This window comes from Phlebotomus papatasi, chromosome 2, assembly GCF_024763615.1.
Source record: "Phlebotomus papatasi isolate M1 chromosome 2, Ppap_2.1, whole genome shotgun sequence".
NCBI classification, from domain to species: Eukaryota; Metazoa; Arthropoda; class Insecta; order Diptera; family Psychodidae; genus Phlebotomus; species Phlebotomus papatasi.
This window is the reverse complement of record NC_077223.1, coordinates 101,669,386-101,697,333: the sequence shown is the minus strand read 5'-3', so window position 1 is coordinate 101,697,333 and position 27,948 is coordinate 101,669,386. Positions and strand designations below refer to the sequence as shown.

At 38.6% G+C, this 27,948-nt stretch overlaps 5 protein-coding genes across 5 annotated transcripts; 3 read left to right on the top strand and 2 right to left on the bottom strand.

The window, feature by feature from the left end:
- Positions 1-1,961: 1,961 nt before the first annotated feature.
- LOC129800460 (isovaleryl-CoA dehydrogenase, mitochondrial) lies at positions 1,962-6,782 on the bottom strand. The gene is made up of 5 exons (XM_055844843.1): positions 6,438-6,782; positions 6,294-6,373; positions 6,155-6,228; positions 5,813-5,970; positions 1,962-2,931 (listed from the first exon to the last, which is right to left on the bottom strand). The coding sequence occupies exons 1-5, from the start codon at positions 6,570-6,572 to the stop codon at positions 2,119-2,121; spliced, it is 1,260 nt and encodes a 419-aa protein (XP_055700818.1). The 5' UTR covers positions 6,573-6,782; the 3' UTR covers positions 1,962-2,118.
- Positions 6,783-7,210: 428 nt separating this feature from the next.
- Positions 7,211-8,188, bottom strand: LOC129800467 (proteasome subunit beta type-6). Its single transcript, XM_055844873.1, has 3 exons — positions 8,025-8,188; positions 7,674-7,945; positions 7,211-7,616 (listed from the first exon to the last, which is right to left on the bottom strand). Exons 1-3 carry the CDS (start codon positions 8,067-8,069, stop codon positions 7,259-7,261), a joined length of 675 nt encoding a protein of 224 aa, XP_055700848.1. The 5' UTR covers positions 8,070-8,188; the 3' UTR covers positions 7,211-7,258.
- Positions 8,189-8,277: 89 nt separating this feature from the next.
- On the top strand, positions 8,278-13,576 carry LOC129800465 (uncharacterized). Its single transcript, XM_055844871.1, has 3 exons — positions 8,278-10,132; positions 10,645-10,727; positions 13,514-13,576. Exon 1 carries the CDS (start codon positions 9,278-9,280, stop codon positions 10,130-10,132), a length of 855 nt encoding a protein of 284 aa, XP_055700846.1. The 5' UTR covers positions 8,278-9,277; the 3' UTR covers positions 10,645-10,727; positions 13,514-13,576.
- Positions 13,577-14,343: 767 nt separating this feature from the next.
- Positions 14,344-15,782, top strand: LOC129800459 (protein CLP1 homolog). Its single transcript, XM_055844842.1, has 2 exons — positions 14,344-14,481; positions 14,548-15,782. Exons 1-2 carry the CDS (start codon positions 14,383-14,385, stop codon positions 15,715-15,717), a joined length of 1,269 nt encoding a protein of 422 aa, XP_055700817.1. The 5' UTR covers positions 14,344-14,382; the 3' UTR covers positions 15,718-15,782.
- Positions 15,783-18,879: 3,097 nt separating this feature from the next.
- LOC129800457 (transmembrane protein 161B) lies at positions 18,880-20,723 on the top strand. The gene is made up of 2 exons (XM_055844839.1): positions 18,880-19,027; positions 19,129-20,723. The coding sequence occupies exons 1-2, from the start codon at positions 19,025-19,027 to the stop codon at positions 20,596-20,598; spliced, it is 1,473 nt and encodes a 490-aa protein (XP_055700814.1). The 5' UTR covers positions 18,880-19,024; the 3' UTR covers positions 20,599-20,723.
- The last annotated feature ends 7,225 nt before the right edge of the window (positions 20,724-27,948 follow it).

The window sequence follows — 27,948 nt, the reverse complement described above, 5'->3', positions numbered from 1 at the left end:
TAATAGCTCTATTTTAAAAATGCTGTTTTTCGCACTTTTTCAGCCTCTTGACCCATATAAAATTCAAACGATAAGAGATATCAACTTCCCGTCTTCGATGACCCCTCTTTAAATGACATTATCTCAAACATAACTTCTTTATTTCCCCCCCTTCCCTCTTATGCGTTCCCTAACCCCCAATAACAGGTCAAAAAATGAGGTTTTCCCAACTTTGCAAAAAATTGACCCTAGCGATTTCGTTTATTTTTGGATATGTTTTGAAGGTAGTCCAGCTGAACATTTCGTCCTTTGACACCTATCACCGGAAAAATCGCCATCTTGAATTATTCAAGGTCAAAGGTCAACCACTCTGGAGGGCCTAATTTTCAACGGATTTGATTAAATTTGGAGTTTTTTTGAAAGGTCTTGTATTTCCAAACCAGATTGCACAGTAATAGTTAATTTTGAAAAATTGTGTTTTTCGCATTGCTTCAATCTTCTGACCCATATAAAATTCAAATTCCAATTTAGGGTAAGTGTGTCAAATTTCGGCATAGTTGCATGCAAGCGCCAAAGTCTCAAGTTTGAAATGTAATATTTTTAATAAAAATTGATTTTTTTATTCCTCCTACTCAAGGAGTGTTGCTTAGAACCTTGTAGACATTTTATCGTCTTTATTTACTCTAAAATCATTCTTAATACAATTTAATATGAATAAAAATGTAGACATAGCTTTGGTGCCCTATTTCGGCCATCTTTATTCTCATAGTTCCTTGCCCTTCGAGAATTCTTCCAATGCCTTTTTCACTCATCTCATTTGTCGAAGCTACATTTTTTGTTATTCTTTTGCATTGTATAATCTCTAGAGTATATAAAACCTAAATATTCATGGAAATTCGAGGAACAAAAAAGGTGGCCGAAATTGCAAGCTGGCCGGAATTTGGCACACTTACCCTATATGACAAAAAGAGAAAAAAAAACAACGAAAAAGCACAGGAGTTCCGCTTTCAATTCAAAGACATTCTCGGGCGGGACCAAAAAAAGCCCGCGAATTTGTTCCAGTAACACAGAAAAATTGCATACCCACGGGAGAGGTCTTTAGAATAAGTTACGGAAACGCTTTGATGAATGCAATGTATTTTCGGCGGTCCACAAGAACGGTTCATATTCATAAGAAATGTATTTCAAATTTGCCGCATAAAAAATATTTGTATACATTTAGGGGAATTTCAAAAATTATTTTATATGAGCTCCCAACAGTAAACAGTTCATATCAATTTCTCTCAATCCGTTTTCACTTAAGCCGGAACTCCCTGTACTCACGAATCTTGCACTTCTTCGCGGTTTTCTTTTTCTCCTTGATCATCTGGAACAGCAAGAAAATCCCAAAATTCCCAAGTAGACATGATTCCAAATTACCCCGAAAATTTTTTTTCAGAAAATCGGTTTTTTACCCCCAATTTTGTGGGAAAAGTCCAGTTTAATAATAAATGAATAAATCATAATCTCATAATTGTGGTTGTTAAAAGAAAAAAAACATACACTTATGAACGGATATCATTGTAGCCCTATGCTACTACATCAAAAACGCAGAATTCCTGCTGTGTTAAGTTATTTTTCTTACGACCGTTGATTACTTGAGGGATTGTGGGTGGAGTGAAAGACATAAATAGCCGCCAAGAGCGCCAAAATATCATGCTCATGCATCAACAGTATTTATGCACGGCACTTGAGACGCTCTATGTAATAAAGCACGGAAAATTACAATTATACTTTCCGTTTTTCTTCCCGCAAAGCTGCCAAATTTTAAGAGCAATTAACTTGAAAATTTTTGTATTTCCGCAGAAACGGACATTCCTAGCCAATCCCAAGGTCTCCTCTTTCTCCAGAAGTCTGTTTGCTCTTCTGGATTTTTTACTCTGTTGATAAGAACTTCTGGAATCTTATCAGAGTCTTCAAACCAAAAGATAAAAAAAAAGTTATTTTGTCAACAAAATTTGCATTTTTATTTCAACAATTTTTTTTTTGTATAAATTTTAATCACAATTAATCCCATTTGGCTCAAAAAATAAATCTTTGTAAATGCAGCCAATAAATGCAGATTGAAAGACTTTTAAAGCTTCTTCAAAAGAAGCTTTTTTACTTGTACTCGCTGTTTAGAGCCCTTCCAATTACCAGGCGACGAACTTCCGAAGTTCCTGCTCCAATTTCGTACAATTTGGCATCTCTCATGATCCTTCCCGCTGGATATTCATTGATGTATCCATTGCCTCCCAGAATCTGGATACAATCGAGTCCGAGCTTTGTTGCATTCTCAGCCGTGTAGAGAATAACTCCTGCACAGTCCTTGGCATTGGCGGTTCCGGCATCCACAGCCCGGGCAACGCTGTAGAGGTAACATCTGGATGCCACGAGGATTGTGTACATATCAGCCATTTTGGCCTGGATCAGCTGGAATTCGCCAATTCTCTGACCAAAGGCTTTCCTCTGATGAGCATAATCGAAAGCAACATCGCAAGCAGCCTGCATAAGTCCAACTGGTCCGGATGCCAGCAGAAGACGCTCATAGTCCAGACCGGACATCAGCACATACACACCCTTGCCCTCCTGCCCAAGGATATTCTTTGCAGGAACTTTGCAATCCTCAAAAATCAATTCTCCAGTGTTACTTCCTCGAATTCCCAACTTATCCAACTTCTGGCCAGTCCGGAAGCCCGGATAGCCCTTCTCAACAATAAAGGCAGTAATACCATGTTTAGCAGGGCCTGAGAAGTTCGTTTTGGCATAAACAATTAACGTATCTGCATCTGGACCGTTAGTGATCCAGAATTTGCTTCCGTTCAGGATGTAGTAGTCTCCCTTCTTCTCAGCCCTAGTCTTCATAGAAACCACATCGCTTCCAGAATTGGGCTCACTCATGGCCAAGGCCCCAAAATGCTCTCCACTGCAGAGCTTCAAGTTTAAAAAAAATGTATAGCCTGCCATGATCTTAATTCGTCTTCATTTGCTCATTTAACCAGTAAATGAATTCAAAAAGCTTTAGGTTATGTTCGTTCTAACCTTCAAAATTTGAAGCCGCCATGTTTAATGAAGGTTATCCGAAAAACGAGCTGGTTTTGAACCATGTTTCCCGTAACAGTAACTAATTCAATTGGGGATGCATAATGAGCCCAAAAACACGCCTAGGTGCAGCGTAACAGCGCCTAGGTGCACTGTAATTTAATCTAATCTAACCTTCAAAAATCAAAACTTCTCTTAAGTCGCGGAATCTTCTCTGCTTTTAAAAATCAGAAATTTCATATCAGAAATTTTGCCCAAAAAAAACATTCTTAAGATTCTTCAAATTTTAGGTTATAACCTTTATCTAACCTCAAAAACTTTACAGATATGTAGCGCAGATCCTTACTATATTTAAAATATATCAAGGTAATTAAATTTAGATTAGGGATATGGCTCTTAAATTATAGAGCCTTATTTTCTTATCATTCAAAAATGGTTTTGTATTGCAACCATTTATTGTACCTAACCTAAAAATAAGGGTAATGCTTTACAAACAGGTTCTGCAAAACCATGTAGTGTAGACAATAGAATAAATGTGGGAAGTAAGAACGCGTTTTGCTTTCAAATTTAGTGGCTGTTATTTCTAGGATACAGTAGACTCTCGCTAATTCTTCTCCTTTAACATCGGGCTACTTTTTAATTCTTCTTCTTCTGATACTGTTTAATTATAAACAGTATTTATATAAAATAAAGAATTCTGCGACGCCGTGTTATAAGTAGAGAATAGCGAAGTAGAAACTTTAAGCAGAATGACGACCTAAATTTCGTGTTTTGTATCATTCCATTGGCGATTTTTAAGAAATTAGTATTTTTGCTCGCATCTTTTTAGTGATCTAAAATGTTTAATCGGTAATGCTCGTTAAGCAAAGCATACCATTTTCTTTTTCTACAATTTCTACATAAATCAACAATATTTTTGTGAAGTGATGGACACTATGGAGTTTTTAGGCAGAAATTCTGCCGAAAATCTACAGATTTTCTAGGCAAAAATTCTGCCGAATATCTACAGATTTTCTAGGCAGAAATTATGCCGAAAATCTACAGAATTTGTCTGAATTATACTGGAATATACCGTTACAATTCAAAAAACCTCCGAGTAAAATCCGCAGGTAAGTAAAATTCCACGGAAATTCCAGTGGAAAACTAGTGTCCAAATTACAATAATCCGCGGAATTTGACGCTAAAATTCTACTAAGTTTAACATGGAATTTGGAGTCGGAAATTCCATTGGAATCATAACTTTCCATGGAATTTCAAGTACGATGTACTGAAATTCCAGCGTTGAATTCGGCGGAGTTCTGTGGAACATTTATATGGAGACTCACACGTGAAACGTCCGCGAGATAAGCTGGAAAAATCCTATGGAAATTTCCTAGTCCCCGGCGACTGGCCTTTAAAGTTGAAGCCAATTTCTTACTTTCACATATAAATGCGTATGGGAATTTTTCTGCACTCGTGATCGTTATGCTAAATATTTAAAAAGTGAGAAGTTTTTCCGTATTATAAGATACCTTTCCGTATGGAGGGATAAATATTCTAAATTTTTGTGTAAATGATTTTTTTCCTTGGGGCACTGTGAGCTGAGTCCGAGATCAATTTAGGAATTGGCTTCAAATAGCTCCATATAAAAAGGCCAACTTGCCAGGCGCTTGGAAATTTCCACTATCTTTCCATAGGGTTTTCCATGGTTTTTTCCACTTTTTTCTCGAATGTCAAACAAATAAAATGGTATTCCCCATAGCAAAATTCTGCGGAAATTCCAGTGGAAAACTAGCGTTCAAATTGCAATAATCCGCGGAATTTGACGCTAAAATTCCACTAAGTTTAACATGGAATTTGGAGTCGGAAATTCCATTGGAATCATAGCTCTTTATGGAATTTCAAGTACGATGTACTGGAATTCCAGCGTTGAATTCCGCGGAGTTCTGTGGAACATTTATATGGAGACTCACACGTGAAACGTCCGCGAGATAAGCTGGAAAAATCCTATGGAAATTTCCACTATCTTTCCATAGGGTTTTATATGGTTTTTTCCACTTATTTTCTCGAATGTCAAACAAATAAAATGGTGTTGCGACAACGTGGATAATTTATTTCCAAACCTTCGCAAACATTTTCAGTGATTCATGTGGCAATTATAATATAATTAATTATGCGACACAGTGTTTCGTGTAGATAATAGTGACGTGATTACATTAAATAGGTCGTCAACCTAAAATAATACTGTTTTTATGCCATTTAATATATATTTTAGGAATTTTTTTTTATAATTCCTTTTTTATTGCATAAAGTGTTAATTCGTTTTTGCTGGTTTAGTAAAACATGTTATAATCCTCGTAATCTTTGCCTTTAATATTTGGAAATAAAAGCATATGAGGTGTATCGTGTATGTAATAGCTTCATTTTTTCTCCATTTTATTTAGATGGAAAAATCCACATCAATTCCACGAACATTCCCATGGATGTATTAGTATTCTACAGAAAAAATCCAGTATAAATATATGAAATTTTCCTTGGAACCTATTATGGAAAATTCCTATGGAATTTTCAAAGAAAAATACAGGAAAATTCCGAGGAATTTTTTGCTTGTTATTCCCTATTCCGCTTTCTTTTGCTTTGGGGAGAGCAATACGATTTGGCGAACGGAAAACTTTCTTGACTTAACCTCAAATTTTTCATTTTGAACTCAACCGTCGTTCAAATTTGAGGAACTCGGAACTCGACTGTTAAATAACTTCCGCAAATTATAAGAAATCAAGAAAAAGTAACTTACCTTTGGAAGATACTTTTCTTTTTGCTCCTCAGTCCCTAGCCTCTTTAGCTGATTCAGACACAGACTCACGTGGGCTCCGTAGGAAAGCCCAATGGCTCCAGAAGCTCTCGAGATCTCTTCGTAAACAACGCACTGGTCCAAGTAAGAACCGCCAGAACCTTTATAAAAAATATTATGTGTTTCTTTTATGAACCAAGAGACAATCTCACGTCAATAAATTTACTCTAATTGCTACTCATATAATTTTTTATCTCTTCTGTCTACGTAATTTATTTTGCTTTATCCGAAATCTAGACATCTGCATCTTCTGAAAGGGCATTTTGAGGATATTGAGGAACTCACCTCCATATTCTGTTGGGCATGAAATTCCTAGCAATCCAAGCTCTCCACTCTTCTTCCAGAACTCCCGGAGGTTTCTGTGAGAATACAAAAAACTCGTTAGGAATCTTACTGATAAGATTGATAAGCAGGGGAGTCTTACTTGAAATTGTTCTCTTTGTCTATCTCTTGGGCATAGGGAGCCAGTTCCTTCTGTAGGAAATTAAAGACAGTCTGCCTGAGCTGAAAGTATAAAGATGATCCTTGAGTTTTCAAGATCACTGACCATAATTTGAGGTTAACTCACTTGTTGCTGCTCACTGGACAAACCGTAGAGATTTTCATCAATCGGATAGTGAGACATGCTCCTCAGGGTTTGGAAGCCCATCCTGGTGACAGGCTTCTGTAATGTTGATCGCAGGATATGTCTCAAAAGCATCATTAATCCAGAGGGAATTCACTTTCACTGTCAAGTGGGCAAATTGCAAATTGCGTCACTATTTATATAACTCCGGGCGTTTGTTCTTTTCTTATCAATTTTGTAGCAAAAACAACTTACACATGCTTAAATATCTGCTAGGGGGATTGATAAGATTGTCTGAGAGAAGATCTATTTACCCGGGAATTATCATAAATTTACCCGGGGTTTCAAATTCTAACCTAACCTTTTTGGAATTTTGGCGGGATTGGCAGGATCCTGAAAATCCTTTGAATAAATCTTTTTATGCTTGAAATAAATTAATTAAGTGCCCTTGAGGGATTCCTAGACTCACTTGGGGGAAGAACTATTAAAATTTATTGTGAATGTGGATATTCTCTACCAAAAGCTCCCAAAGGAACCGAGGCAGGATGTTCTGATAACTCTTCAAGGAACCCTTTTTTTCTGGCAAGGATAAAGGTCTGAGGGGTCTGAGTATTAATTGGGAGGCTAATAAAGCTGTTTAGGAAGAAAATGCTCAACATTTACCTCGAATTATACTCCCTCAAGGAAAAGTTCAAAATACCTAACCTCACTTCTCGAAGGACTTCCTTAGCAAAGAAAAACAATAAAAAAAAATCCTTCAATGAAACCGAAAAAAGTGATTTTAATTAATTATTTATTGAATCAGAGCATACAAAGATTCCATCTTAAGATGATACAGCCATTGGAGTGGCTTGGGGCTCAACGGAAACCCCCTCGTGAGGTGCAAAGAAGATCCTGCGTTCCACTCCATCCTTCGTGATGATCCCAATACGACAGACTCCTCCAGAGCTTCCATCGTGATGCATGGCATGAAAGACTGTCTTCTTCACGAAGTTCACGCACTCTTCCTGGGCCATGTTCTCCTTGAAGTATTCCTTGACGAATCCGTAGACATAGGAGCTTCCGGAACCGCCAATTGTGACTTTATCTCGAACACACATGCCCCCCAGAGGGATGGAGTAGACCTGACCACCTAATTTCCTATCCCATCCGGCCACAATAATCCCCGCCACGAGCTCACCTCTGTCCGGAAGAAGCCCTTCAGCAAAAGCAGAAATTTCCTTTAAAAATTCAACTCACCTGTAATTGTAGCAGTACTTCTTGAACTCAGCAGCTGCCTCAGACACCAAAGGCTCCTCCCCAGTCTGATTTTCGTGGTAATTGAGGGAATAAGCCACAATTCCGGCAATAGCTTGAGTGTCTGCAGCTGATCCACTGCGACAGCAGTAAATGTGATCGGTGATTCTGGTGAGTTTGTCCGTCACCCTGTTGGCCACATAAGTGCCAGTGCTCGTGCGGGAATCTGCCCCAATTATCACGCCATCCTTAAACTCCACAGCCATGATGGTTGTCTGGAAAAGCAGGGAAATTGAGGAAAATAAACAAATTATCCAGGCAACTTTGTTTCAGTGTTTTTCTGCCAGTACTCACCCCCGTGCTGTGCTTAGCATCCATCCAATCATTCCCAAAGTCCATGATTACAGTTCACCACAAAATTTCACTGGATTTTCACGACAAATAAAGCAAATAAAAGCAATTTATGCTGAGAAATGTTTTCCGGCGATGACAAGGCTGATTCTTCGAAATTAGGTTATGTTTTCTGCGATTTCAGCGCCTCTGGTGGGAATTTACAGAGGGGAAATTTGTTTACGTTTTTGCCTCGAAAAAATTTCTTTCAATCTCCATTGGCAACGTGGTGCGCAAAGTGACCAGTTGATTTGTCAAAAGCTCAATTAAAATTGTGCAATTTATACATATCAAAGTTATTATTCTTATTATTATAAAGACTCAGGTGATAGAGGAGAGATAGTTTTGTGGCTTGGAAGTGAAAATTGTAAGAAAGAAGGAGTAGTTTCACGAGAAAAGTGAAAAACAAGCCACTGGTTAAGTGAGGTTAGAGGTGAACACGTGTGGGGCGATGCCGCCCTGGTTGCACGGGGGGACCCAGCGGGATTTCTTCTCGCTTGGGTCGCGGGACTTTCCGTCCCTGGATCGAGTAGTAAAGAAGAGAAGGGGGGAAGAGATCTTCAGCACCCGGTTTGAAGAAATTGAGCGTATAGACAATGCAGGAAGATTTCTAGTCATGAAAAACGCATCACAGGACACGGATTCAACTACTCCCATCTCGCCATTCGCCGTTGCACGGTCACTGCGAGCGCTGGGAGACGTCAAAGACATCACAAGGCAGAAAGACGGTACACTAATAATAGAGTCAAAATCGAAAGACCAGACTGCCCGTCTCCTAAATGTCACGAGAGTTGGGAAGCACGACGTGACAGTCACAGAGCATCCCAAGCTCAATAAAGCTAAAGGAATTGTCAAATGCTGGGACTTCGTATACATGGAGGAGAAAGAGTTGTTGGAAGAGCTAAAATCTCAGAAAGTTGTGGAAGTGCGCCACCTAAGAAGGAAGGCAACGGATGTGGAGAAGAGAGCTTCTCAGAACCAAAAAGACGTACCAGTGTGGAAAAATACCGGTACCTTTGTGATCACTTTTGATCTTCCGGACATTCCAAGTGTGCTGAAAGCGGGGTACCTCAAACTAGACGTCCGCCCCTTTGTACCAGACCCGATCCGATGCTTCAATTGCCAAAGATTCGGCCACATGAAGACGTCCTGCAGGGGAGTAGCGATGTGTGGACGATGCGCTGAAAAGGACCATTACCCGGATCCATGTGTCAAGGATGTTAAATGCGTTAATTGTGGAGGCAGCCACGTTAGCTGGCACAAGAAATGCCCTGAGTACCTGGCAGAATACGCAGTACAAAAAAATTAAAGTTTATGAGAAAGTCTCTTTCGCAGAGGCGAAGAATATCTTCATTGAAAGGATGGGTCAATCAAGGAAGACATTTGCAGACACTTTGAGACAGCAGGAAACCCCTACCCAGAGTGGTTGCACCAATTGCCACTGCGACTCCTGCAAGTCATTGAGGAACGAAAGGGCACACCAAAACGAGCACGAGAAAATCATGGACAATGAGAGAGTGACCAGAGAAAATCTATCCCAAATTGAAGAGCACCAAGTTCCACTAGTAGTTGAAGTAGAGGTCCATCAGGAAAAGGCCCAAGATGCAGAGTCTCCTTTGGAAACTCCCGATATCTCGACCATCTCAGAAACGGAAGAGGCTGATTCAGAAGAGGGGGAGCCTTTTGAAGAAGCAGAAGCAGAATTTGAGGCAGAGGATGCAGCGATGGAGCTTGACCCCAAAAGCTCCGAGGAGGTGATCACTGCCCAGTCCCAAACTGTTGCGACTGGCCCAGTGTCACAAAAGTTAAAGTCCCACCCAGAAGGCTTGCGGTGCCCCAAACGGACAAAAGAGAGGTCTCTTTCCTCAGAAGGCTCTGAGGGAAAGAAGACAGGACCACCTTCCTCAGGGAAGAACAAGAAGAAGAAAAAGAAGACAGCACCCTACCCATCGCAGTTTGGAAGCCAACTTCAGGCCAGAAATCCCAGAGAACACAATGCAGCAGTTACTCAAAAAGACAGCAACCTGAGTCCCAGTCCCAGAACGATTAAAAACATCGTAGGTGTAGACTAGGTATTTATCTTTATATTCCTAGGCGTGGGAGGGGCAGGGCGGGGGGCGGGCAGGGTAACGATTGTCACATGGCTATCGTTCCTTGAAGGCAAAGCCCTGCCTTGTCTCTCTCACGCCAGGAATCCTTAAAATCTCTTTAAGTTTTTTCTTATGATGATTCTAGTCCAATGGAACATTAACGGTTTCTTTAATAATTACAACGACTTAAAGCTTCTGGTGAGCAAATACAATCCAGATATTATACTCTTACAAGAGACACATCTTAAATTCACTGATAATCCCTCCCTAAGAGGCTATCAAGTAGTATCGAACAAGAGCCTCTTTGACTCTGCTCACGGAGGCTCTGCGATATTGTTGCGAAACGATGTGGTCTTCTCTGAGATTTCGTTAAGTCCTGATATAGATGCTGTGGCGGTCTCAAGCTCATTTAATGGCAGAAAAATTTCATTTTGCTCAGTTTATCTTAAACCTCAACTTCGTTCCATTCAAACGGAAATTACTTCTATTTACAGTGCTCTGGCATCTCCCATGATCATCGGGGGTGATTTCAATTCACACAGCGTAACTTGGGGTTGTATTAGAACTAACACTAAAGGTAACCAACTAGAAGAGTTTATATTAAACAATCAAGTCTCCCTGCTGAACGATGGTAGCCCAACTTACCTGCATCCGGGTCACGGAAGTCTGTCAGCAATTGATATTACACTTTCATCTCCCGCTCTGTCTATTTCTTTAGAATGGGAAGTAGTAACGGAAGCTTACAATAGTGACCACCAACCGATTCTAGTCAAGGATTTTTCCGCGAATCAAAGCAATACTCATAGAGTTAGATGGAACGAAGACAGGGCTGACTGGGGTATCTTCTTCAATAGCTGTGTGGGGGCCTTTGACTTTCCTGAAGATCTTGAGTTGACCGAACAAGTCAGATTATTTAATGAAGCAATTTTAAACGCGGCAGCGTTAAGCATGCCCCAAACCAGAGAGATTCCCGGAAAGAAAAGAGTACCATGGTGGACGGATTTGGTCAAAGAAAATGTTAAGGAGAGAAATAGACTATTTAGGAAGTTCCGTAAGCACCCCTCAGTAGCGAATTTAGATTTATTAAACCAGAAAAAGAAGGAGGTTAAAGAAGTAATTAAACAAGCCAAAGCAGAAAGTTGGTCGAGCTATGTTAGTTCCATTAAGGCAGACACCCCACCTAAAGTAGTTTGGGATAAAATTCGGAAGATCTCGGGGAAACATAGATCAGTTGCAATCAGAGAATTAATAGAAAATGGACAAGTTGTCAACACAGAAGAAGATATGAGTGAAGTACTAGCCAGAACTTTTGCCAAGAACTCAGACAACTCAGGCTTATCAGATGAGGCGCTTTGCCAAAGGGAATCCCTTTTAGGGTATCAAACAGTTCCACTGGGGAATACTTGCATAGAGCTTAATCTACCATTCTCTTTCGAAGAGATGTCTCAGGTTCTTAGGGTCGCGAAGGGGAGATCGGCAGGGCCAGACGGAATCACCTATCAGATGTTGAAGAATCTTCCACCCCAAGGAATGAGCAGGTTGCTTTTGATTCTAAACAAAGTTTTTTCAGAAGGCACTATACCAGATAATTGGAAAAGTGCGAATATTATTCCAATTTTGAAACCAGATAAAGACCCAACAGACCCTAAAAGCTATAGGCCTATTTCGCTCCTGAGTTGTGTAGGTAAACTCCTTGAGAAAATGGTATCCTCAAGATTAAATTGGTGGCTCGAGAGAAACCATCTGCTCTCCGACTATCAATCGGGTTTCAGGAGAAATAGAAGTACTACAGATAATTTAGCTTACTTACAACATTTCATGGCAAATAAAATTAACGAAAAGGAACATATTTCTTGCATTAGTTTAGATATTGAAAAAGCCTATGAAAAGGTATGGCGTGTTGTAATCATTAATAAATTAAAAGATTGGGGCTTAGAAGGACAGATTTTTAGGTATATTGAAAATTTTTTAAGAGATAGGCAGTTTAATGTTTACGTTGGTAATAAAACGTCATCTAGACTTACACAAGAGAACGGAACCCCAACAGGTAGCGTACTCTCTGTCCCGCTCTTCTTGATAGCCATGAACAGTTCCTCGGACTATCTAAACATTCCAGGAGTCAAACATGTGCTTTATGCAGACGATCTATTAGTATTTGCCTCGGCAAATTCCTCAGAAGACCTCCAAATAAAATTACAGACGGCGGTGGACGAGCTAGAGGTATGGGCCCAACAATACGGCTTTAACTTTTCATTTTCGAAGTCCAAAACATTGCACGTCTGTAGAAGACGCAATTGTAGACATCCAAACTTTACCCTTAAAAATAATACGATTAGTGAAGTTAATACTCTAAAAGTCCTGGGAATCACATTTGATAGTAGACTGTCTTTCCATCAACACATTAAAGAAATTAAAGATAACTGTCAAAAAAGAGTTAACATAATTAAGGTTCTTTCTAATCTTGAATGGGGGGCGGATAGGCGGCAACTTCTATCGATTCACCAGGCCCTGGTCGGGGGGAAACTGGATTACGGGGTGGTGTCTTTTTACACAGCAGCTAAGTCCATCTTAAAAAAACTGGATTCGATACATAATGCTGGAATCAGAGCAGCGACGGGTGCGTTTAGAAGTTCCCCTACGGACAGCCTTATCGCAGAATCAGGTCTTATGAATTTGGATGATAGAAGAACGCTGCTCACAGTCAAATACTGGAATAAGATCTCGGCTAATCAACATATTACAATGTATAAGGAGATGTGTGCGGGTTTCAGAGAGGGGGGCAGAATAATTTCCTGGGTTGAAAAGGTATCCTCGGTCCTGGCAGGATGGAACCTACCTAGACATAACACATTCCAGTACTTGGGAAAACAACCATATTGGACGATGGATCGTAGTCGCTTAGATATCTCCCTAGACAGTCAAAGATATAGAATAGACCCAAATAGATCAAGAGAAGTTATTTATAACAAGCTCGAGGGAAACAATTTAAACACCAAAATTTTCGTAGCTGGCAACAAGTTCTCGGGCAAAGCGGGTTACGGTATCTGGGTAGAAAATTCTAGGTGGATAGTGGAAGGTAAGGTCAATGATATGGCATCTAAAACCACGCTAGAAGAAAAAGCTCTAATTGCCGCGTGTAAATTAGCCTTTAACTCCCCGAACCCACTTATTATTACCAATTGTCTACAGGCCCTAAAAAATGTCTGTAACTTCCGATTGTTGTCGGGTTACACCGCACAGCTTAGAGACTTGATTGTCCTAGGACAATGTAATTTTTTGTATGACCCGGGTTTCAGTGAGGGTATTGTCAACGCGAATGCGTCAGCATTTAATGCATCTAACCATCCGATTTCTGATTTCCAGATCTCAGTTAAAGATCGTAATTCCTGGGCCAAATCAACCATTCGTGAACTAAGAAAAATAAAATGGAAGGACATGCCTCTGTCCAACAAACTCAGATGCATTAAAGATACCCCCATTTTCAAAAATCACTTTTGCAACAGAAGAGATCAAGTAACTCTCACTAGGCTTAGAATAGGGCACTGTAACTTTTCTCACTCTTTTTTAATGACGGGAGATCAACAGCCAAGATGCCAGAGCTGTAACACATATCTTACTGTCGTTCACGTCCTGGTGGAATGTCCTAGCTATGCTCAAGAGCGCAGAAGATTTAATATTGAGAACCTTGAAATCCAACAGCTCTTGGGATCAAGGATTGAGATCTTGGAAAGGACGGTGTCATTCGTAGCCTCTACGGGACTGAGAGTTTAATCCAAATGTTTAAAAAAAAAAAAAGAATTGAAAATTGAATGAATAATGTTCCATTGGTTTAGTTGAAAACAAAGAAAATTCATATTTATCTAATCTCTTTTTCTTTCTTTTTTCTCCTTTTTTGTTTATTATTTATTTTTTTTTTTTTTTTTTTCTAATTAATAGAAATTAGTTCTCTCTTCCTTTAAAGTAAAGATTAATTTACATTTCTCATCTTTTCTATTTAAATTTAAAACATTACCGGAATCATTATGTTTGAATTATTCTTTGTAAGAAGTTTGTTTAAACTTCATAGGGAAGAAAATTGTCAAGTAGCTTAGGTTATGGTTGTTTTATTGAAATGGACTCAGGTACCCTATTTCTCACATTATTCATGTACTAAATGGCCAGAAGGCCCACGTACAATAAAGAATTAATTAATTCTTTCAATCTTTTTTTGCCAAAAATCCTGGAATTTGAGGATGTCAGCGGAAAATCCAGGCTACCAGGAGTTCAAGTTAGATGTAGATTGTGAGCTGAGATTTGAAATTGAGACCAAAGATCAAAAAGCAACAGTGGAAGTGAGTAAACTTGAAACCTAACCTCACTTTTGTCCTGAGAAAAATTCTAAATTTGCAACTTTCCAGCTTATTTCCGGCCATGCAGAGCTCTTTGGTACGGAATTGGTCAAGGGGAAGCCGTATGAGTTTACAACGGGTGCCAAAGTGGCGATATTCACTTACCATGGCTGTACAGTGCATCTCAGGGGGAAGACAGATGTCAGCTACGTTGCCAGGGAGACTCCAATGATCCAGTATCTCAATTGTCACTCAGCTCTGGAGGATATGCGTGTGAAATCCGAGGACAATGGATCCAATGGACCAATTGTGATGATCGTAGGGCCCACAGATGTGGGGAAGACGACACTTTGCCGGATTCTCCTGAACTACGCCGTGAGACAAGGTAGGTGCCCCCTTTATGTTGATCTAGACCCTGGGCAGGGGAGTGTGTCAATCCCTGGGACAATTGGAGCACTGTTGGTTGAGAGACCAGCAACAGTTGAGGAGGGATTCTCCCAGAAAGCTCCCCTTGTCTATCACTTCGGGCACAAATCTCCTGGAGACAATGATGTCCTCTACCAAACTGTCATCTCGAAGTTGGCAGAGGTTGTCCTCGATGCCCTCAAAGCTAATAAGCGTGCCAAAGTATCCGGGGTGGTTATCAACACTTGCGGATGGGTTAAAGGTGCCGGCTATCGGCATTTGCTCCATGCAGCCAAGGAATTCGAAGTTGGAGCAGTATTTGTCATTGACCAGGAACGCCTGTACAATGAGCTCCTCCGGGACATGCCGAACTTTGTCAAAGTGGTTTTCCTGCCCAAAAGCGGAGGAGTCGTGGAGCGGAGCAAAGCTGCTCGGGCAGAAACTCGAGATCTCCGGATCCGGGAATATTTCTACGGGCAAAAATCTCCCCTCTATCCCCATTCCTTCGACGTGAAATTCAGCGAGATGAAGGTCTTCAAAATTGGAGCTCCCTCTCTGCCGGACTCCTGCATGCCGCTGGGCATGAAAGCCGAGGACAACATGACAAAGCTCGTGGCTGTTCAGCCTGGACACAATCTCCTCCATCACATCCTGGCTGTTAGCTTTGCAGAATCCGCAGAAGATGAAGTTATTCTGACGAATGTGGCGGGATTTGTTTGCGTTGAGAATGTCGATATGGAGCGACAAGTCGTGACCATCCTCTCACCGCAGCCCAGGCCGCTTCCTAACACAGTGCTCCTGATCTCTGAACTCCAGTTCGTCGATAATCACTGAATCTGAAATACAGATAAGTAATCTGTATATTTTTCTTATTAGAAATAAACCTGTTCTTAAGTTTATTTACTTTTTTTTTTAATAAAAAGTCTTCAAAATAAAATCCTCGCGAAAATCCGAAAATCGAAAATCCTTCTAAGGAAACCGTTGAAAAATCCCAGTATTCAAAAACTCGTCGAATCTCAGCTGACCATCTGCTGAGAACGCTGAAATTAGTTGGTTTGGTGTTGGAACTATTACCAGTCTGTAATGGAATTGTTAGTGATTGCGTTAACGATGACTGACTTTTTGTTTCAAAATGTTACTTTTCTGGAATCATGGTAGGTTAAATTAAGATAATTCAAAACCTGCTTCAAATGGAAATTTTTCGCTACTCCAAATGGAAACGCTACTGTTTTCATGATAATTACAGTACTAAATTACTATATTTATATATTTTGGTTGCAAACATTCAAATAAAACAGTGTCAGACCATTAGCACAGAGATTCTCAACAATTATAGGGCCGGGAAGGCGTCAATTACCTTTGGGAAAAATACGGGAAAACTCTATAAGAATCAGCAAAATCCCAGTAAGAATATATTTCCCTGGTGCATTTACCTTTAGGAGGGAAGAGAGAATGATTAGAGAATGTATTCGGCGAGGAGGATTAATTTTTCCTTTCCACCGAAGAAACAATCTCTTCCCTTTGTGGTGGGTAACCTCGTGGTGGATCTCGGGCCCCCTTCCCTCGAAATCTCTCAAATCTCAAGCCTTTTCCTCCTGGATTTTCACTCTCCCCCGATCAGCTGATCTCCCCCACTTCACAATAAAAAACCTTGTTTAACTCACAAATTTATTTTACACTTAAATTTATAAATTTTTCCTCAAATTTTAATTTTTTCACCAATCACCAATTTTGCACAGACAAGAAAAAAAAACAGTAACAGCGGAACAAGTCCAAAAAAATGCAAGATGATAGAAGGAGAAATCCCACACTGCTCTCGATATTCTCCATTTCGATCGATATTTTTTGAATCCGCTTCTCTTATTAACGGTCACTTCTTCATTTTTACACTAAAACCCCAACAATTTTATATACCTCAGTTTCATTATTTAGTTAATTTTGCTCCAAATAAAGCGATAATCCATTCATATTCACAAATTTTAATTTGTTAATTTCTCAGAAAAATTAAAAGTGTGCCTTTTCACCATTGAATTTTTCATAGATCGACCAAGTTTTCCAATGAAAAACACAATAAAGTGACTGTTGTTTAATATTTAAGTCATATTTCTGGCTAATTTTAGTTAAATTAAGTGCTAATCTTTATTGTTAACGGTACGTGAAATTTTCAAATAAAATAATTACCTATTTCGTGAACAAAAAGGGTTTTTCTGAAGTGTTTGCAAATGCTTCAATAGGAAACCCCGGAAATATGATTTTTTTTAAGAGATTTTCTTATTGTTTTAGATGGGAAAGGAGAAAAGACCAGGAATAAGAACAAATCCTGCGCTCAGGAGCAACTCAACAAGGTTTTGGAAGCCTTTCGTCGCGGTTTCACTTACACTGTTTGTCTCCAATTAGAAACGCTCCCTTGTCTCCATTTGGATTAATATGTTTCCAATAGAAGCATTTTACGCTCGCGTATTTTTCTTGTATTTAAAAAGTTTTCAAATTATATCTAAAGAATTTTCACTAAACAGTAACATTCTAGAAGAGTCAAGGAGCAAATTTATGTAAATCTGTTTAGAAAATCCCTTTATGTCCGGGTAACGCTTGAGGAATCCTAATTACCAAAAACTTCCTGGACGTCCCACCAAAATGAAGGTCTGTAAATTTCACTGTCCAACAGTTATAGCTTTAAAGCGGATGCAACGATGCAACTTTTTAGCACATTTCAATAACCAATCCGCCCAGGTTCTTTTCCACTTGCTTTGAGAGTTCTGTAGAGGTTTCTCTTTGTCATTCACCAGGTGTTTTTGCTATTTTTACTAACCACTCTGTCAGAAAAAGTGGTCTTCGAAATCTGGAAGTCTTTGGCAGCTTTTCTCCACGAGATTTTCTCCTTATCAGCTGCTAACCGCTGTTGCAACTATTTATTTGATTTCACTGCATAAAACCAACCAAATTCATTTGAATTGTAACGGTGTATTCTAGTGTATTCAGAGAAAATCCGTAGATTTTCGGCAGAAATTCTGCCGAAAATCTGCAGATTCTCGGCAAAATTTCTGCATTGGAAATCTGCACTGTCTCCATTTTCTCAACAAAAATATTGTTGATTTATCAAGAAACTGTAGAAGTTACAAAGAAAATGGTATGCTCTGCTTAACAAGCATTACCGATTAAACTTTTTAGATATGTAAAAAGATCCAAGTGAAATACTGCATTTTTAGAAAACGTTCATGGAATGATGCAAAAACACAAATATTTGGTCGACACCGTATTTAAAGTTATCACTTTACTATTCTCTACTTATAACACGGCGTCGCAGAATTCTTCATTTTATATAAATACTGTGATATCACCAAGAATAACTCTATTGAATTTTGCAAACTTCAGTGAAAATATTCCATCTTTTCAGACACAGCTGTCTGGAATATAGAAAAAAATCTACAGAAAATCGGCAAAATATCTACAGAAATTCGTCAGAGTATGCACCAGGATTCGTCAGAAAATCTGCAAAAATTTCTGACGAATTTTGTCCCAAGCCCAAATAAAATTCTTAGGAATATCTACAGATTTCTCGCCAGATTTTCGGCAGAGGTGTAGATATTTTCTGCGGAAATCTACAAGATATTTGACGAAATTATTTGACGGGTAATAAACACAGGGTGCTCCGTTTTAAAAAAAAATCAGGATTAACTCCAGCGACACAGTAAAATTGCATATCTGCAGGAGATATCTTTGGGATAAGTTATGGAATCGTCGTGATGTATGCAAGACATTTTTCATGCCAATTATTCAGCTTTCGGCGTCAACGGTTCATTAGAAATGCTTTTTAAATTTACCGCGTGAAATATATTTAAAAATAATTTTTATAAATTAAGCAATTCACATCATATTCTTTCAATCCGTTTTCACTTAAGCCGGAACTCTGGTAATAAATAAATTTATATTAAATAAATTCGTCATATGTATTAGCATTCTGTTACCAATATCCTATGTTTGTTGTATGGCCAGCTGGGTTAATTTAAAACTTGCTTGCCAGTAATTGTCATTGCCCTGAAGAAATTTTTATTATTTTCCAAAGTGCTCATAAAACGGATAAAACACTTGAAAATGTATTAAATTTTCTTTGTGAATCCGTGAAAACTAGTCAGAGAAGCACATGGTAAGTGGTCATCCTGAAGAAGTTGCTGGAAAGCGGAGATTTTCTTCTACATTCCAAAGATTGAGGTTATGCAGAGTTCATGGGGTCATGTTTAATTTTAGGCGCTCCTTGGAGCTCAATTGGTCATCACGCTGGTAATGGTGAGTCTGATGCAGAAGCTGAGTCCACACTTTTCCCTGGCCAAGTGGATACTCTGCTCAACGGGACTCACCCGGTACCTCCATCCGTCCGACACTGAGCTCAAGAATCTCGCCGGTGTCCCCAAGGGCAAAGGTAAGTCCGGGAAGGGGCAGGGAGTGAAGAATGGAGGAAGCGATGGCACCTTCCACATCCCCCAAAATCTCAACATTCAGCTGGAAACGGCCAAGATTTCATCGTCGGATGTTGTGCATCTGAGATATTTTACGGAATATCAGTGGCTGGTGGATTTTAGCTTGTACTCTGCTGTTGTTTATACCATCTCTGAGATCTTCAGTTACTTCATCCCGCCAAAGGATGAGGTGAATCTGAGCATGATGTGGTGCCTCTTGGTGATTTTTTTTGCCTTTCGGCTGCTGATTTCTCTCACGGTTCAGTACTTCCGGAGCGAGGAATCTATCGGGGAGAGGTCCACGTGCATAGTAACTGGGTTTTCTTACCTCCTGGTTGCCATGATGGTGCTGATTGTGGACGAGAGTACACTGGAAGTTGGCCTGGATCGAGCGTACAGTGTTTTCAATCAGAGCGCTTCGGTGTTTTTGGAGACACAGGGCATCTCCTCGAGTGGTCCAGCATCCAAGATCATTGTCAAGTTCTGCATTGCGGTGATGTGCGGTCTTCTGGGTGCCATTTTCACCTTCCCGGGGCTCAGAATGGCTCGAATGCATTGGGATTTGCTGAAATACTGCCATGAGAATCGTCTGCTGCAGATTCTCCTCAATGTCAACTTTGCCCTGCCTTTTGTCCTGGTCATCATGTGGGTGAAGCCCATCAGCCGGGATTACCTAACTGAACGAGTCTTCCGGGGCCTGGAAGGTCCTCTGATGACTCCTCATGCCTTCGAAACCACTCGCCTGATTCTCGTTGTCTTCGTCGTCCTCCTTCGCTTCGTCCTGATGCCCTTCTACCTCCAAGCCTACCTCAATCTGGCCCATCAGCGAGTCGAGGAGCAAAAAAAGGAAGTGGGCAGGATCACAAATGTCGAGCTTCAGCGCAAAATCGCCTCCATTTTCTACTATCTCTGCGTAGTGACTGTCCAGTACGTAGCTCCCATTATCATGTGCCTCTACCTGGCCCTCATGTACAAAACCATGGGCGGCTACCGCTGGACATCCATCTTCACTACAGCCCCAGTCGACGTGGCTGAGTGTCCAGCTGACGATCTCCTTCCTGTCCAGGCCACAGAGGAAGAATTCGAAAGTATCATCTCTTCAGCGAGAGCCATTCAATTGTCCCTGAAGAGCCTCAAAAACGTCTTCAACGAAGAAGTGTACAGAGGACTCTTTGGATTTGCCACATGGTGGAGTTGCTTCGCCTGGTTCGCTGCCACTTCCCTCGGAATGATCTATCAGTCCTACTTTGACAAGAACTAAAAATAAATCCCCATCGGGAGGATCTTCAGTGTCATTTCCCGCGAAAAGGGAAATTTTTGTGTTGATTTGCAATCGGATTGTTGTATTATATTTGAAGAATAAATTATTAGATAATAGTGATTTTAGCGGAGGTTTTCATTTTTGCAGATTCATTGAAAAAATTGACCTCCGAGAACAAGAAAATTGTACTCAATCGAAAGAAACCGCACGAAATGAACTCAGAAAATTGCATGCAGAAGATATCTTTGAAATAAGTTACAAAAGGGAGTCCCGGGATTATGCATTATTTTCAGGAAAGAGAAAAAGCGCGCGAAACGGATTTCGCATTCAGAATTTATCATACTTTCGGGAGATTTTTTCTTCAATGTTACAGGAACGCCGTGATGTATGCAAAATATTATTGGCGCCAATTTTTTGGGCTACAGTAGACTCTCTCAAATTCGGGCATTTGGGATCAAAATGTCCCCCGAAATAGAAAGAAATTCGGGCGACAAACTTTGAAATGAAACGGTTTTTTATTAATCTGCATGCACATATCGCTCCTTGGAAATTACAAGGAGCCAACTAATTTTCGGCTATTTTTCAGGAGACAGCATGAAAGATTCAACTTTGTGTTTACAAGTATCTCAATTTAATGACTGAACAAAAACAATTTATTTCTTTTCTATTTGTATGAATTCTAATATAAACATCGAAACTTTTATATTTTTGCCTTTCAAAATAGGTTTTTTAATGAGTTAGCTCCTTGTCGTTCTAAATTATGTGCAAATTTTGCTGAAATTAGAATGACAAGGGATCAACTTGCTTGAGTTAGTCCCTTGTTTCACAAAAATTTGAACGATGAATATATTTTGTGCCCCTTTACTTAAAACAAAAGTATGCAAGTAATAAAAAAGATTAAAATTTTGAAAAACTCTTCTAATTACGAAATTCAATGACTTATATCATCTGAAAATTTATTAAATTGTCTTTCTAAATGCATTAGAATCTCAAAATCGCAAAAAAGTGAGTTGAACCCTTGTAATTTCCAAGGAGCGATATGTATTGAGTTTACGTAAAAAATCGTACATAAAATATCATGAAAATCCCTTAATAATGCAAAATTACATCAAAATTATAACAAACCATGCTAAATTTGATCATATTTTGATTCATTTGATAATCATAATCAAACTTGAAAAATGCCAACATTTTTTTTTTCAAATTTAACTACTGCCCGAATTAAAAAGTAGCCCGATCTTAACTCTTTCGCGTCCCACTTTTATTCAGCAGATGAATTCATGCAAAATTGAGTTTTTCCTAATGCTTTATGATCAAATATAATAGTTCAGAAAGGAAAAAAAATTTCCATTGCGTGAAAACTCGGAAAAACCCCGGGTCATATATGACCCTGTTGTCCTCAAGGGAAGTGTACATACCATTTTCAAAATCTATATCACGGGCTTTTTAAGAGTTTTTTTTGCTTGAAGTTACTAATTTGGCCAAAACCATGGCAAACTGGATTGTCTTGATGAACACTGTACTCCTGGTGTTCAAGGAATCTTCCTGGTAATCCCTTGAACAGTCACTGTCACAATATTTTGAGTGGTATTTGGCAAAAATAAACTTATCTCCATATTTATTCACACACAATACAATTGTACAATATAAGACGCTTGCAGAATACTCTAAAATATTGCAAAATATGTTATAATTCATCAGATATAAGATGAAATGTCCAGGAGCAAGATGTCCCACCTGCTTTCACAAAGAAAAACAATGTCCCAACTACATTTCGCTGCAGGTTTGGGACGAAAACACTGTTACCCTTGGGGACTATAGGGTCATATATGACCCGGAAAATTCTACGTGCTTTTCTCGAAAATTGAGAGTAGTTTATTATATCAAAATATGTAATATACAATCTTTGGATATTCTATTTTGTATTTCTAAAGAACTTTTTGCTGAAAAAAATAAATGAATATAAAAAATTTTGAAAAAGAAAAGTCATTTCACAAAGTTCGAAATTCGTGATTTTTGATCTCAAATATTTTCTTTTCCTGAATACCTGGAGTCTTGAGAAAATTAGCCAAGAATCTTACATCCTTCTATTATGATGTCGTGCACAAGCCGATAGATTTCAATTAATGTAAATAGTCAAAAGAAATTATTTTTTCCCCGGGTCATATATGACCCTAATGACGCGAAAGAGTTAAAGGAACCGAATTAGCGAGAATCTACTGTATTTCCAGCGCCAACTGTTCATAAAAGTTACGCAATCGGCTCTTTCTCAATCGGGCGACAAATTTTGTTGACAATTTTCACGTTTAATTATGTAGCTAATTCGCTCAATTTCGCTGTAGTTCTTCCTAATTTATCGTGATTCTTTATAATTGAGCGCTTTTTGTGGAATTGACAAAGGCTTTGACGCCCAAATCTATCGCTAAACCGGATGACATTTTGCCCCAAGCCCAATTGAGAGAGAGTCTAATATACCACCTTGAAATAATGCATACATTTAGGGGAATTTCACAAATAATTTCAAAAAGCTTCCAATGGTAGGCAAATTTGCATAATTTGTGTCTGAATAAGCCCGAAATCCTTTTCAATAAAACTGCAAGCCTTATTTTCAAAGAAAAGAAATCTCCGCAGTGAAAACACTAGGTAGAAAGCTCCATCATAAAATAGCCGTAATGTAGGCAAAACATTCATTTTAAAAATATTTACAATTGCTCAACGGAAAGAAACAAATGAGCGACAAAATATTAAATGTTGATCAATAAAATTTAATAAATTTTTCAAAAATGACTAATTTATAGAGATTTCTAATTTATAAGATTAACCACTGATTTTAACTTTCTTTATTACTGCTTAAGGGTGCGAACAAAAAGAATCAATTCAAGAGTACTTTTTGACCCGAGTTCTTCAATAAATTGTTACAATATTTAAAATTTTTAATTAAATACAAGAAATTAAAGTTTTACACTCAGTCTCGGCATTAAGTACTTCGAGATTATGCACCTGACGGAATTATGCATGCAAGTTTGCCTTAGGAGACAATTTGTGAAATCATTTTTGGAATACGCCTGAATGTATACTATATTGTGACGTGAAAAATTTGAAAACAGTGTGCTTAGAATATAAAACTTCAATTTCTTTTATTAAGGTAATTCTTTTTTTAAATATTCTAACAATATATTGAAGAACTCTGGCCAAAAAGTACTGTTTGTTAATGCATTTCTATTAAACTGTTTAATCTTTTTGGAAGAACTACTTTTACTCCTCGTGAAATTCGTTCTACGGTAGATTTTTTCAAAAGAAAGCCCCTGCGGGTATGCAAATTTTCTCGATGCATAAAGCCCATAAAGCCATTTCGCGCGTTTAACGCATGAAAATTTATTTGTTATTTACTATTTATTTTAAATAGTTCGACAGGAAAACAAACATTTACGAATTTACAAAATTTATGAACATTTTTTGTGTATTTACGAACATTTACGAACAATGTTTGTGAAAAAAGTACAAACTTTTACGAACATGTTTGTGGCTTATACGATTCACGATCACGAGCATTTTGTAACTCCCCCATAGGAATTCACAAACATTTACAAACATTTTTACAAAATATTTTTTTTCTGTGTATCGGGATATTTTTGTTACAATGTAATCATATTATGTTATATTGTTGTTGATCCCGTGTTGGAAGAATCTGCGAAGTCCATTGTAGACCGCCCAGGAGCGTCTTCCCGTGATGTGAATGCTTCTTCCATGCTCCCGGAGTGTTCAGCGAAGGCGGTGCATTTTATTACGTTATTGTTACATGTGAAAATTATCTAAATCAGACATTCAGTGATGCAATTCTGACGCCGTCACATTGCTATCCCGCCAAAATTTTCCCGATTTTGCGAAATAGAAATACACATCATACACAGAGTCTTCACTCTGTATGAGTGGACACGGATAAAGAGTGTGGCGCTCTCAGCGGGATGGCATGTGTAGTAGTGCACAAAAAGCGGAATAATTGCTGTTATTATGAATATCCCGCGAATTTTATCTCGCGAGCTCCTGGAGGTCGCGAATTGGAAAAATAAATGCATTTTATGTGAAAATTTCGCGGTTTAGTGCACAAAAAATATTTGTTAAAATTGTTTTATATTTAATTTATACTATGATTTATAATTATAAATAACACTGTCCACGATGAAAAATTGAAATGATTATCGATGAACACTTTGGGGTTTCTTGGTGCCTCCTGAACATATCTCACGAAGGTACTCATTTGTGTAATATGGTTATATGATTCGGACGTCAAAATTCTAAGATATTTTAATGTGAAAATTCTCAAGAAATGGGGAGAATTATTTTTATTAAGTTCATGTTACCTCAATAATGGTACTTAGAAGGATGTTGGTGTACAGAAACGGTTCGTGGAAGACAATTCAAAGAAGACTGCCCTAGAACCAACCACTTTCTTATATTTTAATTTTTAATTTCTTATACTTATGGGACACCTGTGTTCAAAAACCATTTCGATATCGAATTTTCAAATATGAATGTTTATACACTCAGTCCCGGCATTAAGTCCTTCGGGATTATGCACCTGACGGAATTATGCACACACAATTATGCAAATTTGCCTACTATCGGGAGTCAATTTATGAAATCATTTTTGAAATACGCCTGAATGCATACTATGGTGCGACGCGGGAAATTTGAAAACATTTTTTGTTTTTTTTTTCAGAACAAAATTTTAATTTCTTTTTTTAAGGTATTTTTTTATTATTCTAACCATTTATTGAAGAACTCTGGCCATGTACTGTTTGTTAATGCATTTATATTGTTGAATTAGTTGAAACATTTGAATCTTTTTGTTTGAACTACTTTTATCGACTTTTACTCTGCGCGAAATTCGTTCAACGGTCAATTTATTCAAAAGAGAGCCCCTGTAGGTATGCAAATTTTTTCGATGCATAATGCCATTTCGCGCGTTTTTTTCGGTCCCGAAAATGTGCATAATGCCGGGATCTAGTGTAATCACTTTGGACGGCCTATTTTCAATCGATTTGCTTAAATTAGGATTTTTTTCGCGTATATTACTTTTTAATTTGTTCGTATGCTTGTTACTCATGCTAAGATATTTTAAAACCTACTTTCTTAAGTAGTGTCTTATTTTTGAATGGTTTATTTTTTAATTTATCAATTAATTTAATCGGTAGTAATGCGGTATGTACCCAAAAAGCATGCGAAAAGATGATACACGGATAGCTCTTTTCCGTGAGTTCGAGCACTCCGCAAAGCCGGGACGATTTGCCATGTCTTTTTCTATAATTTTCTTCATTTTCCTCATAAATACCTGAATACCATTCGAATCCACGAAAAGGATTGCGCAGGACTACTTATTAGGTGAGATTCTTAACAATCTCACCTACTATAATCCTAACAAAATTTCATGTCCTCCGATCGCGCTCAAACTTGGCCAAAATGTGTTTCGCCACTTCCTGATCACGAATATATGGGGGGCTAAGTTACGTTCCCGGCCGGCCGGCCGGCCGTCCGGCCGCTCTTTGGAGCTTAATAGCTCCTAAACTAAAAAAGATATCGACTTGCGGTTTTCGGCAAAGGTTAAATATCGCATGAAAATTGCAACATGGTGCATTGACCCCCCACCCCCCACCCCTCCTTCCGCCATTTTGAAGACCCCCCTTTTTTTGTTTTCTCAATAGCTCCGGCCCTATGGCATCGAGCGGGCTCAAATTTTAGTATGTTATAGCTGGGCCTTAGAGCTTTCCATCAATACCAAACTTAAGGTCCCCCGACCCCCCTGACCCGAGCTATAAGGGTCCAAAAAAATTTTCTTAAAATGGCCATAACTCCGGTTCTAATTGTCAGAATTTAAAAAATGAGGGCTTTTTGGAAAGCTCTCGTGAAATGCCACTTCCCCTTCTAACATCGCAAGTTCATAAAACCACCGCTAGGGGCGCTATTATTAAAAAGAAAATTTTTAAATCTTAAAAGTTAAATAACTCAAAAATTCCTTATGCGATCGGGCTGAAATTTTAGTATGTTGTAGCCGTTGATTATACCTATCAAACAAAAAAAAACCTTAAGTCGATCCATAACCCCTGACCCGAGCTATAAGGGGTCAAAATTCGAACATTGACCGGCCTCTATCTCCGGTTCTAATTAACATAGCGACCTAAATTTTACCTTTTTGGTTTCGTCTCGATGAGCACTTTCAGATGGAAGTTCAAAAAGTCACCACAGGTGGCGCTGTGATAGCGTCAAAATTCATCGAAATTCAAAGTCACTTTTCTCAAAAACGGCATTGTGCAAGTTAATGAAATTTTAGTATGTTGTAGTCCAGTCTAGGACATTTCCAAAATGGTGCGTATGTGCGCTGTGGTTTCAATAGAACCGGAGATATGAGGGGTCAAAGTTCACGAAATTCAAAAAATCATATCTCCGGTTCTATGTGACCGATTTTGATGAATGAGGGCTTAAACGAAAGATCTCACCAAATGCTACAACTTTCTAGAATATTTGAACTTCGTGGGACCAACACCAGGGGCGCCACAGTCGAAAAACCAATTTCAATATCACATAACCTCAATTATCTCGACTGTCGCTGAACCGATTTTGATGATTACTTCAGCATAATTGTAGAGGACATTTGTCTCTACATTTCGTCCATACATCATTTTCCACTCAGACTACGCTATCACTCATATTTTGCCGTTTAATTGTGAAAAAATTGATTTTTCCCATAATAACGCTTTGAAATCACTCAGATGCCAATTTGACTGCCTCTACTCCACCAAGACACTTAAAATAGGGGTTTAAATAAAAAGTCCCGCAAAATACAACAATTCTTTGATATAGTTGAAGTTCAACAAATGACTACTTGGGGCACTCTGGATGAAAAAAGAGTTAAGAAACAAAAAACCTCGATTATCTTGGCTTCTGAGTAATCGATGAGTTCAAGTTCAACGGCAAAATTATAGAGAACATTCTGGTCTACATTTCACCCATATAACACTTTTCTGTCAGTTCATCCAAATCCTTGATATTTTGGTTTAAATACAAAATTTGTATAATTTCACGAATTTGATTCAAGATAACTGAATGGCGTCTCCCAACTTCAGCTCTAAATCGAATTTGCATGCACTCCGAGTCAGCTCACGTTAAGAATCTCACCTACATAAGCCGGTTAGGATTATCTGTCCCTTTTCTTTACGAAAAAAGAGCAAAGTCACTGAAGATCATAAATACTAAAAAGTTAAGGTGTTCAAAGAAATTCTAATCAAATAATTTAGGAATATATAACACGGTGATGATATCTGTACAATCTTCTCTTTTATTCTCTCATACAAC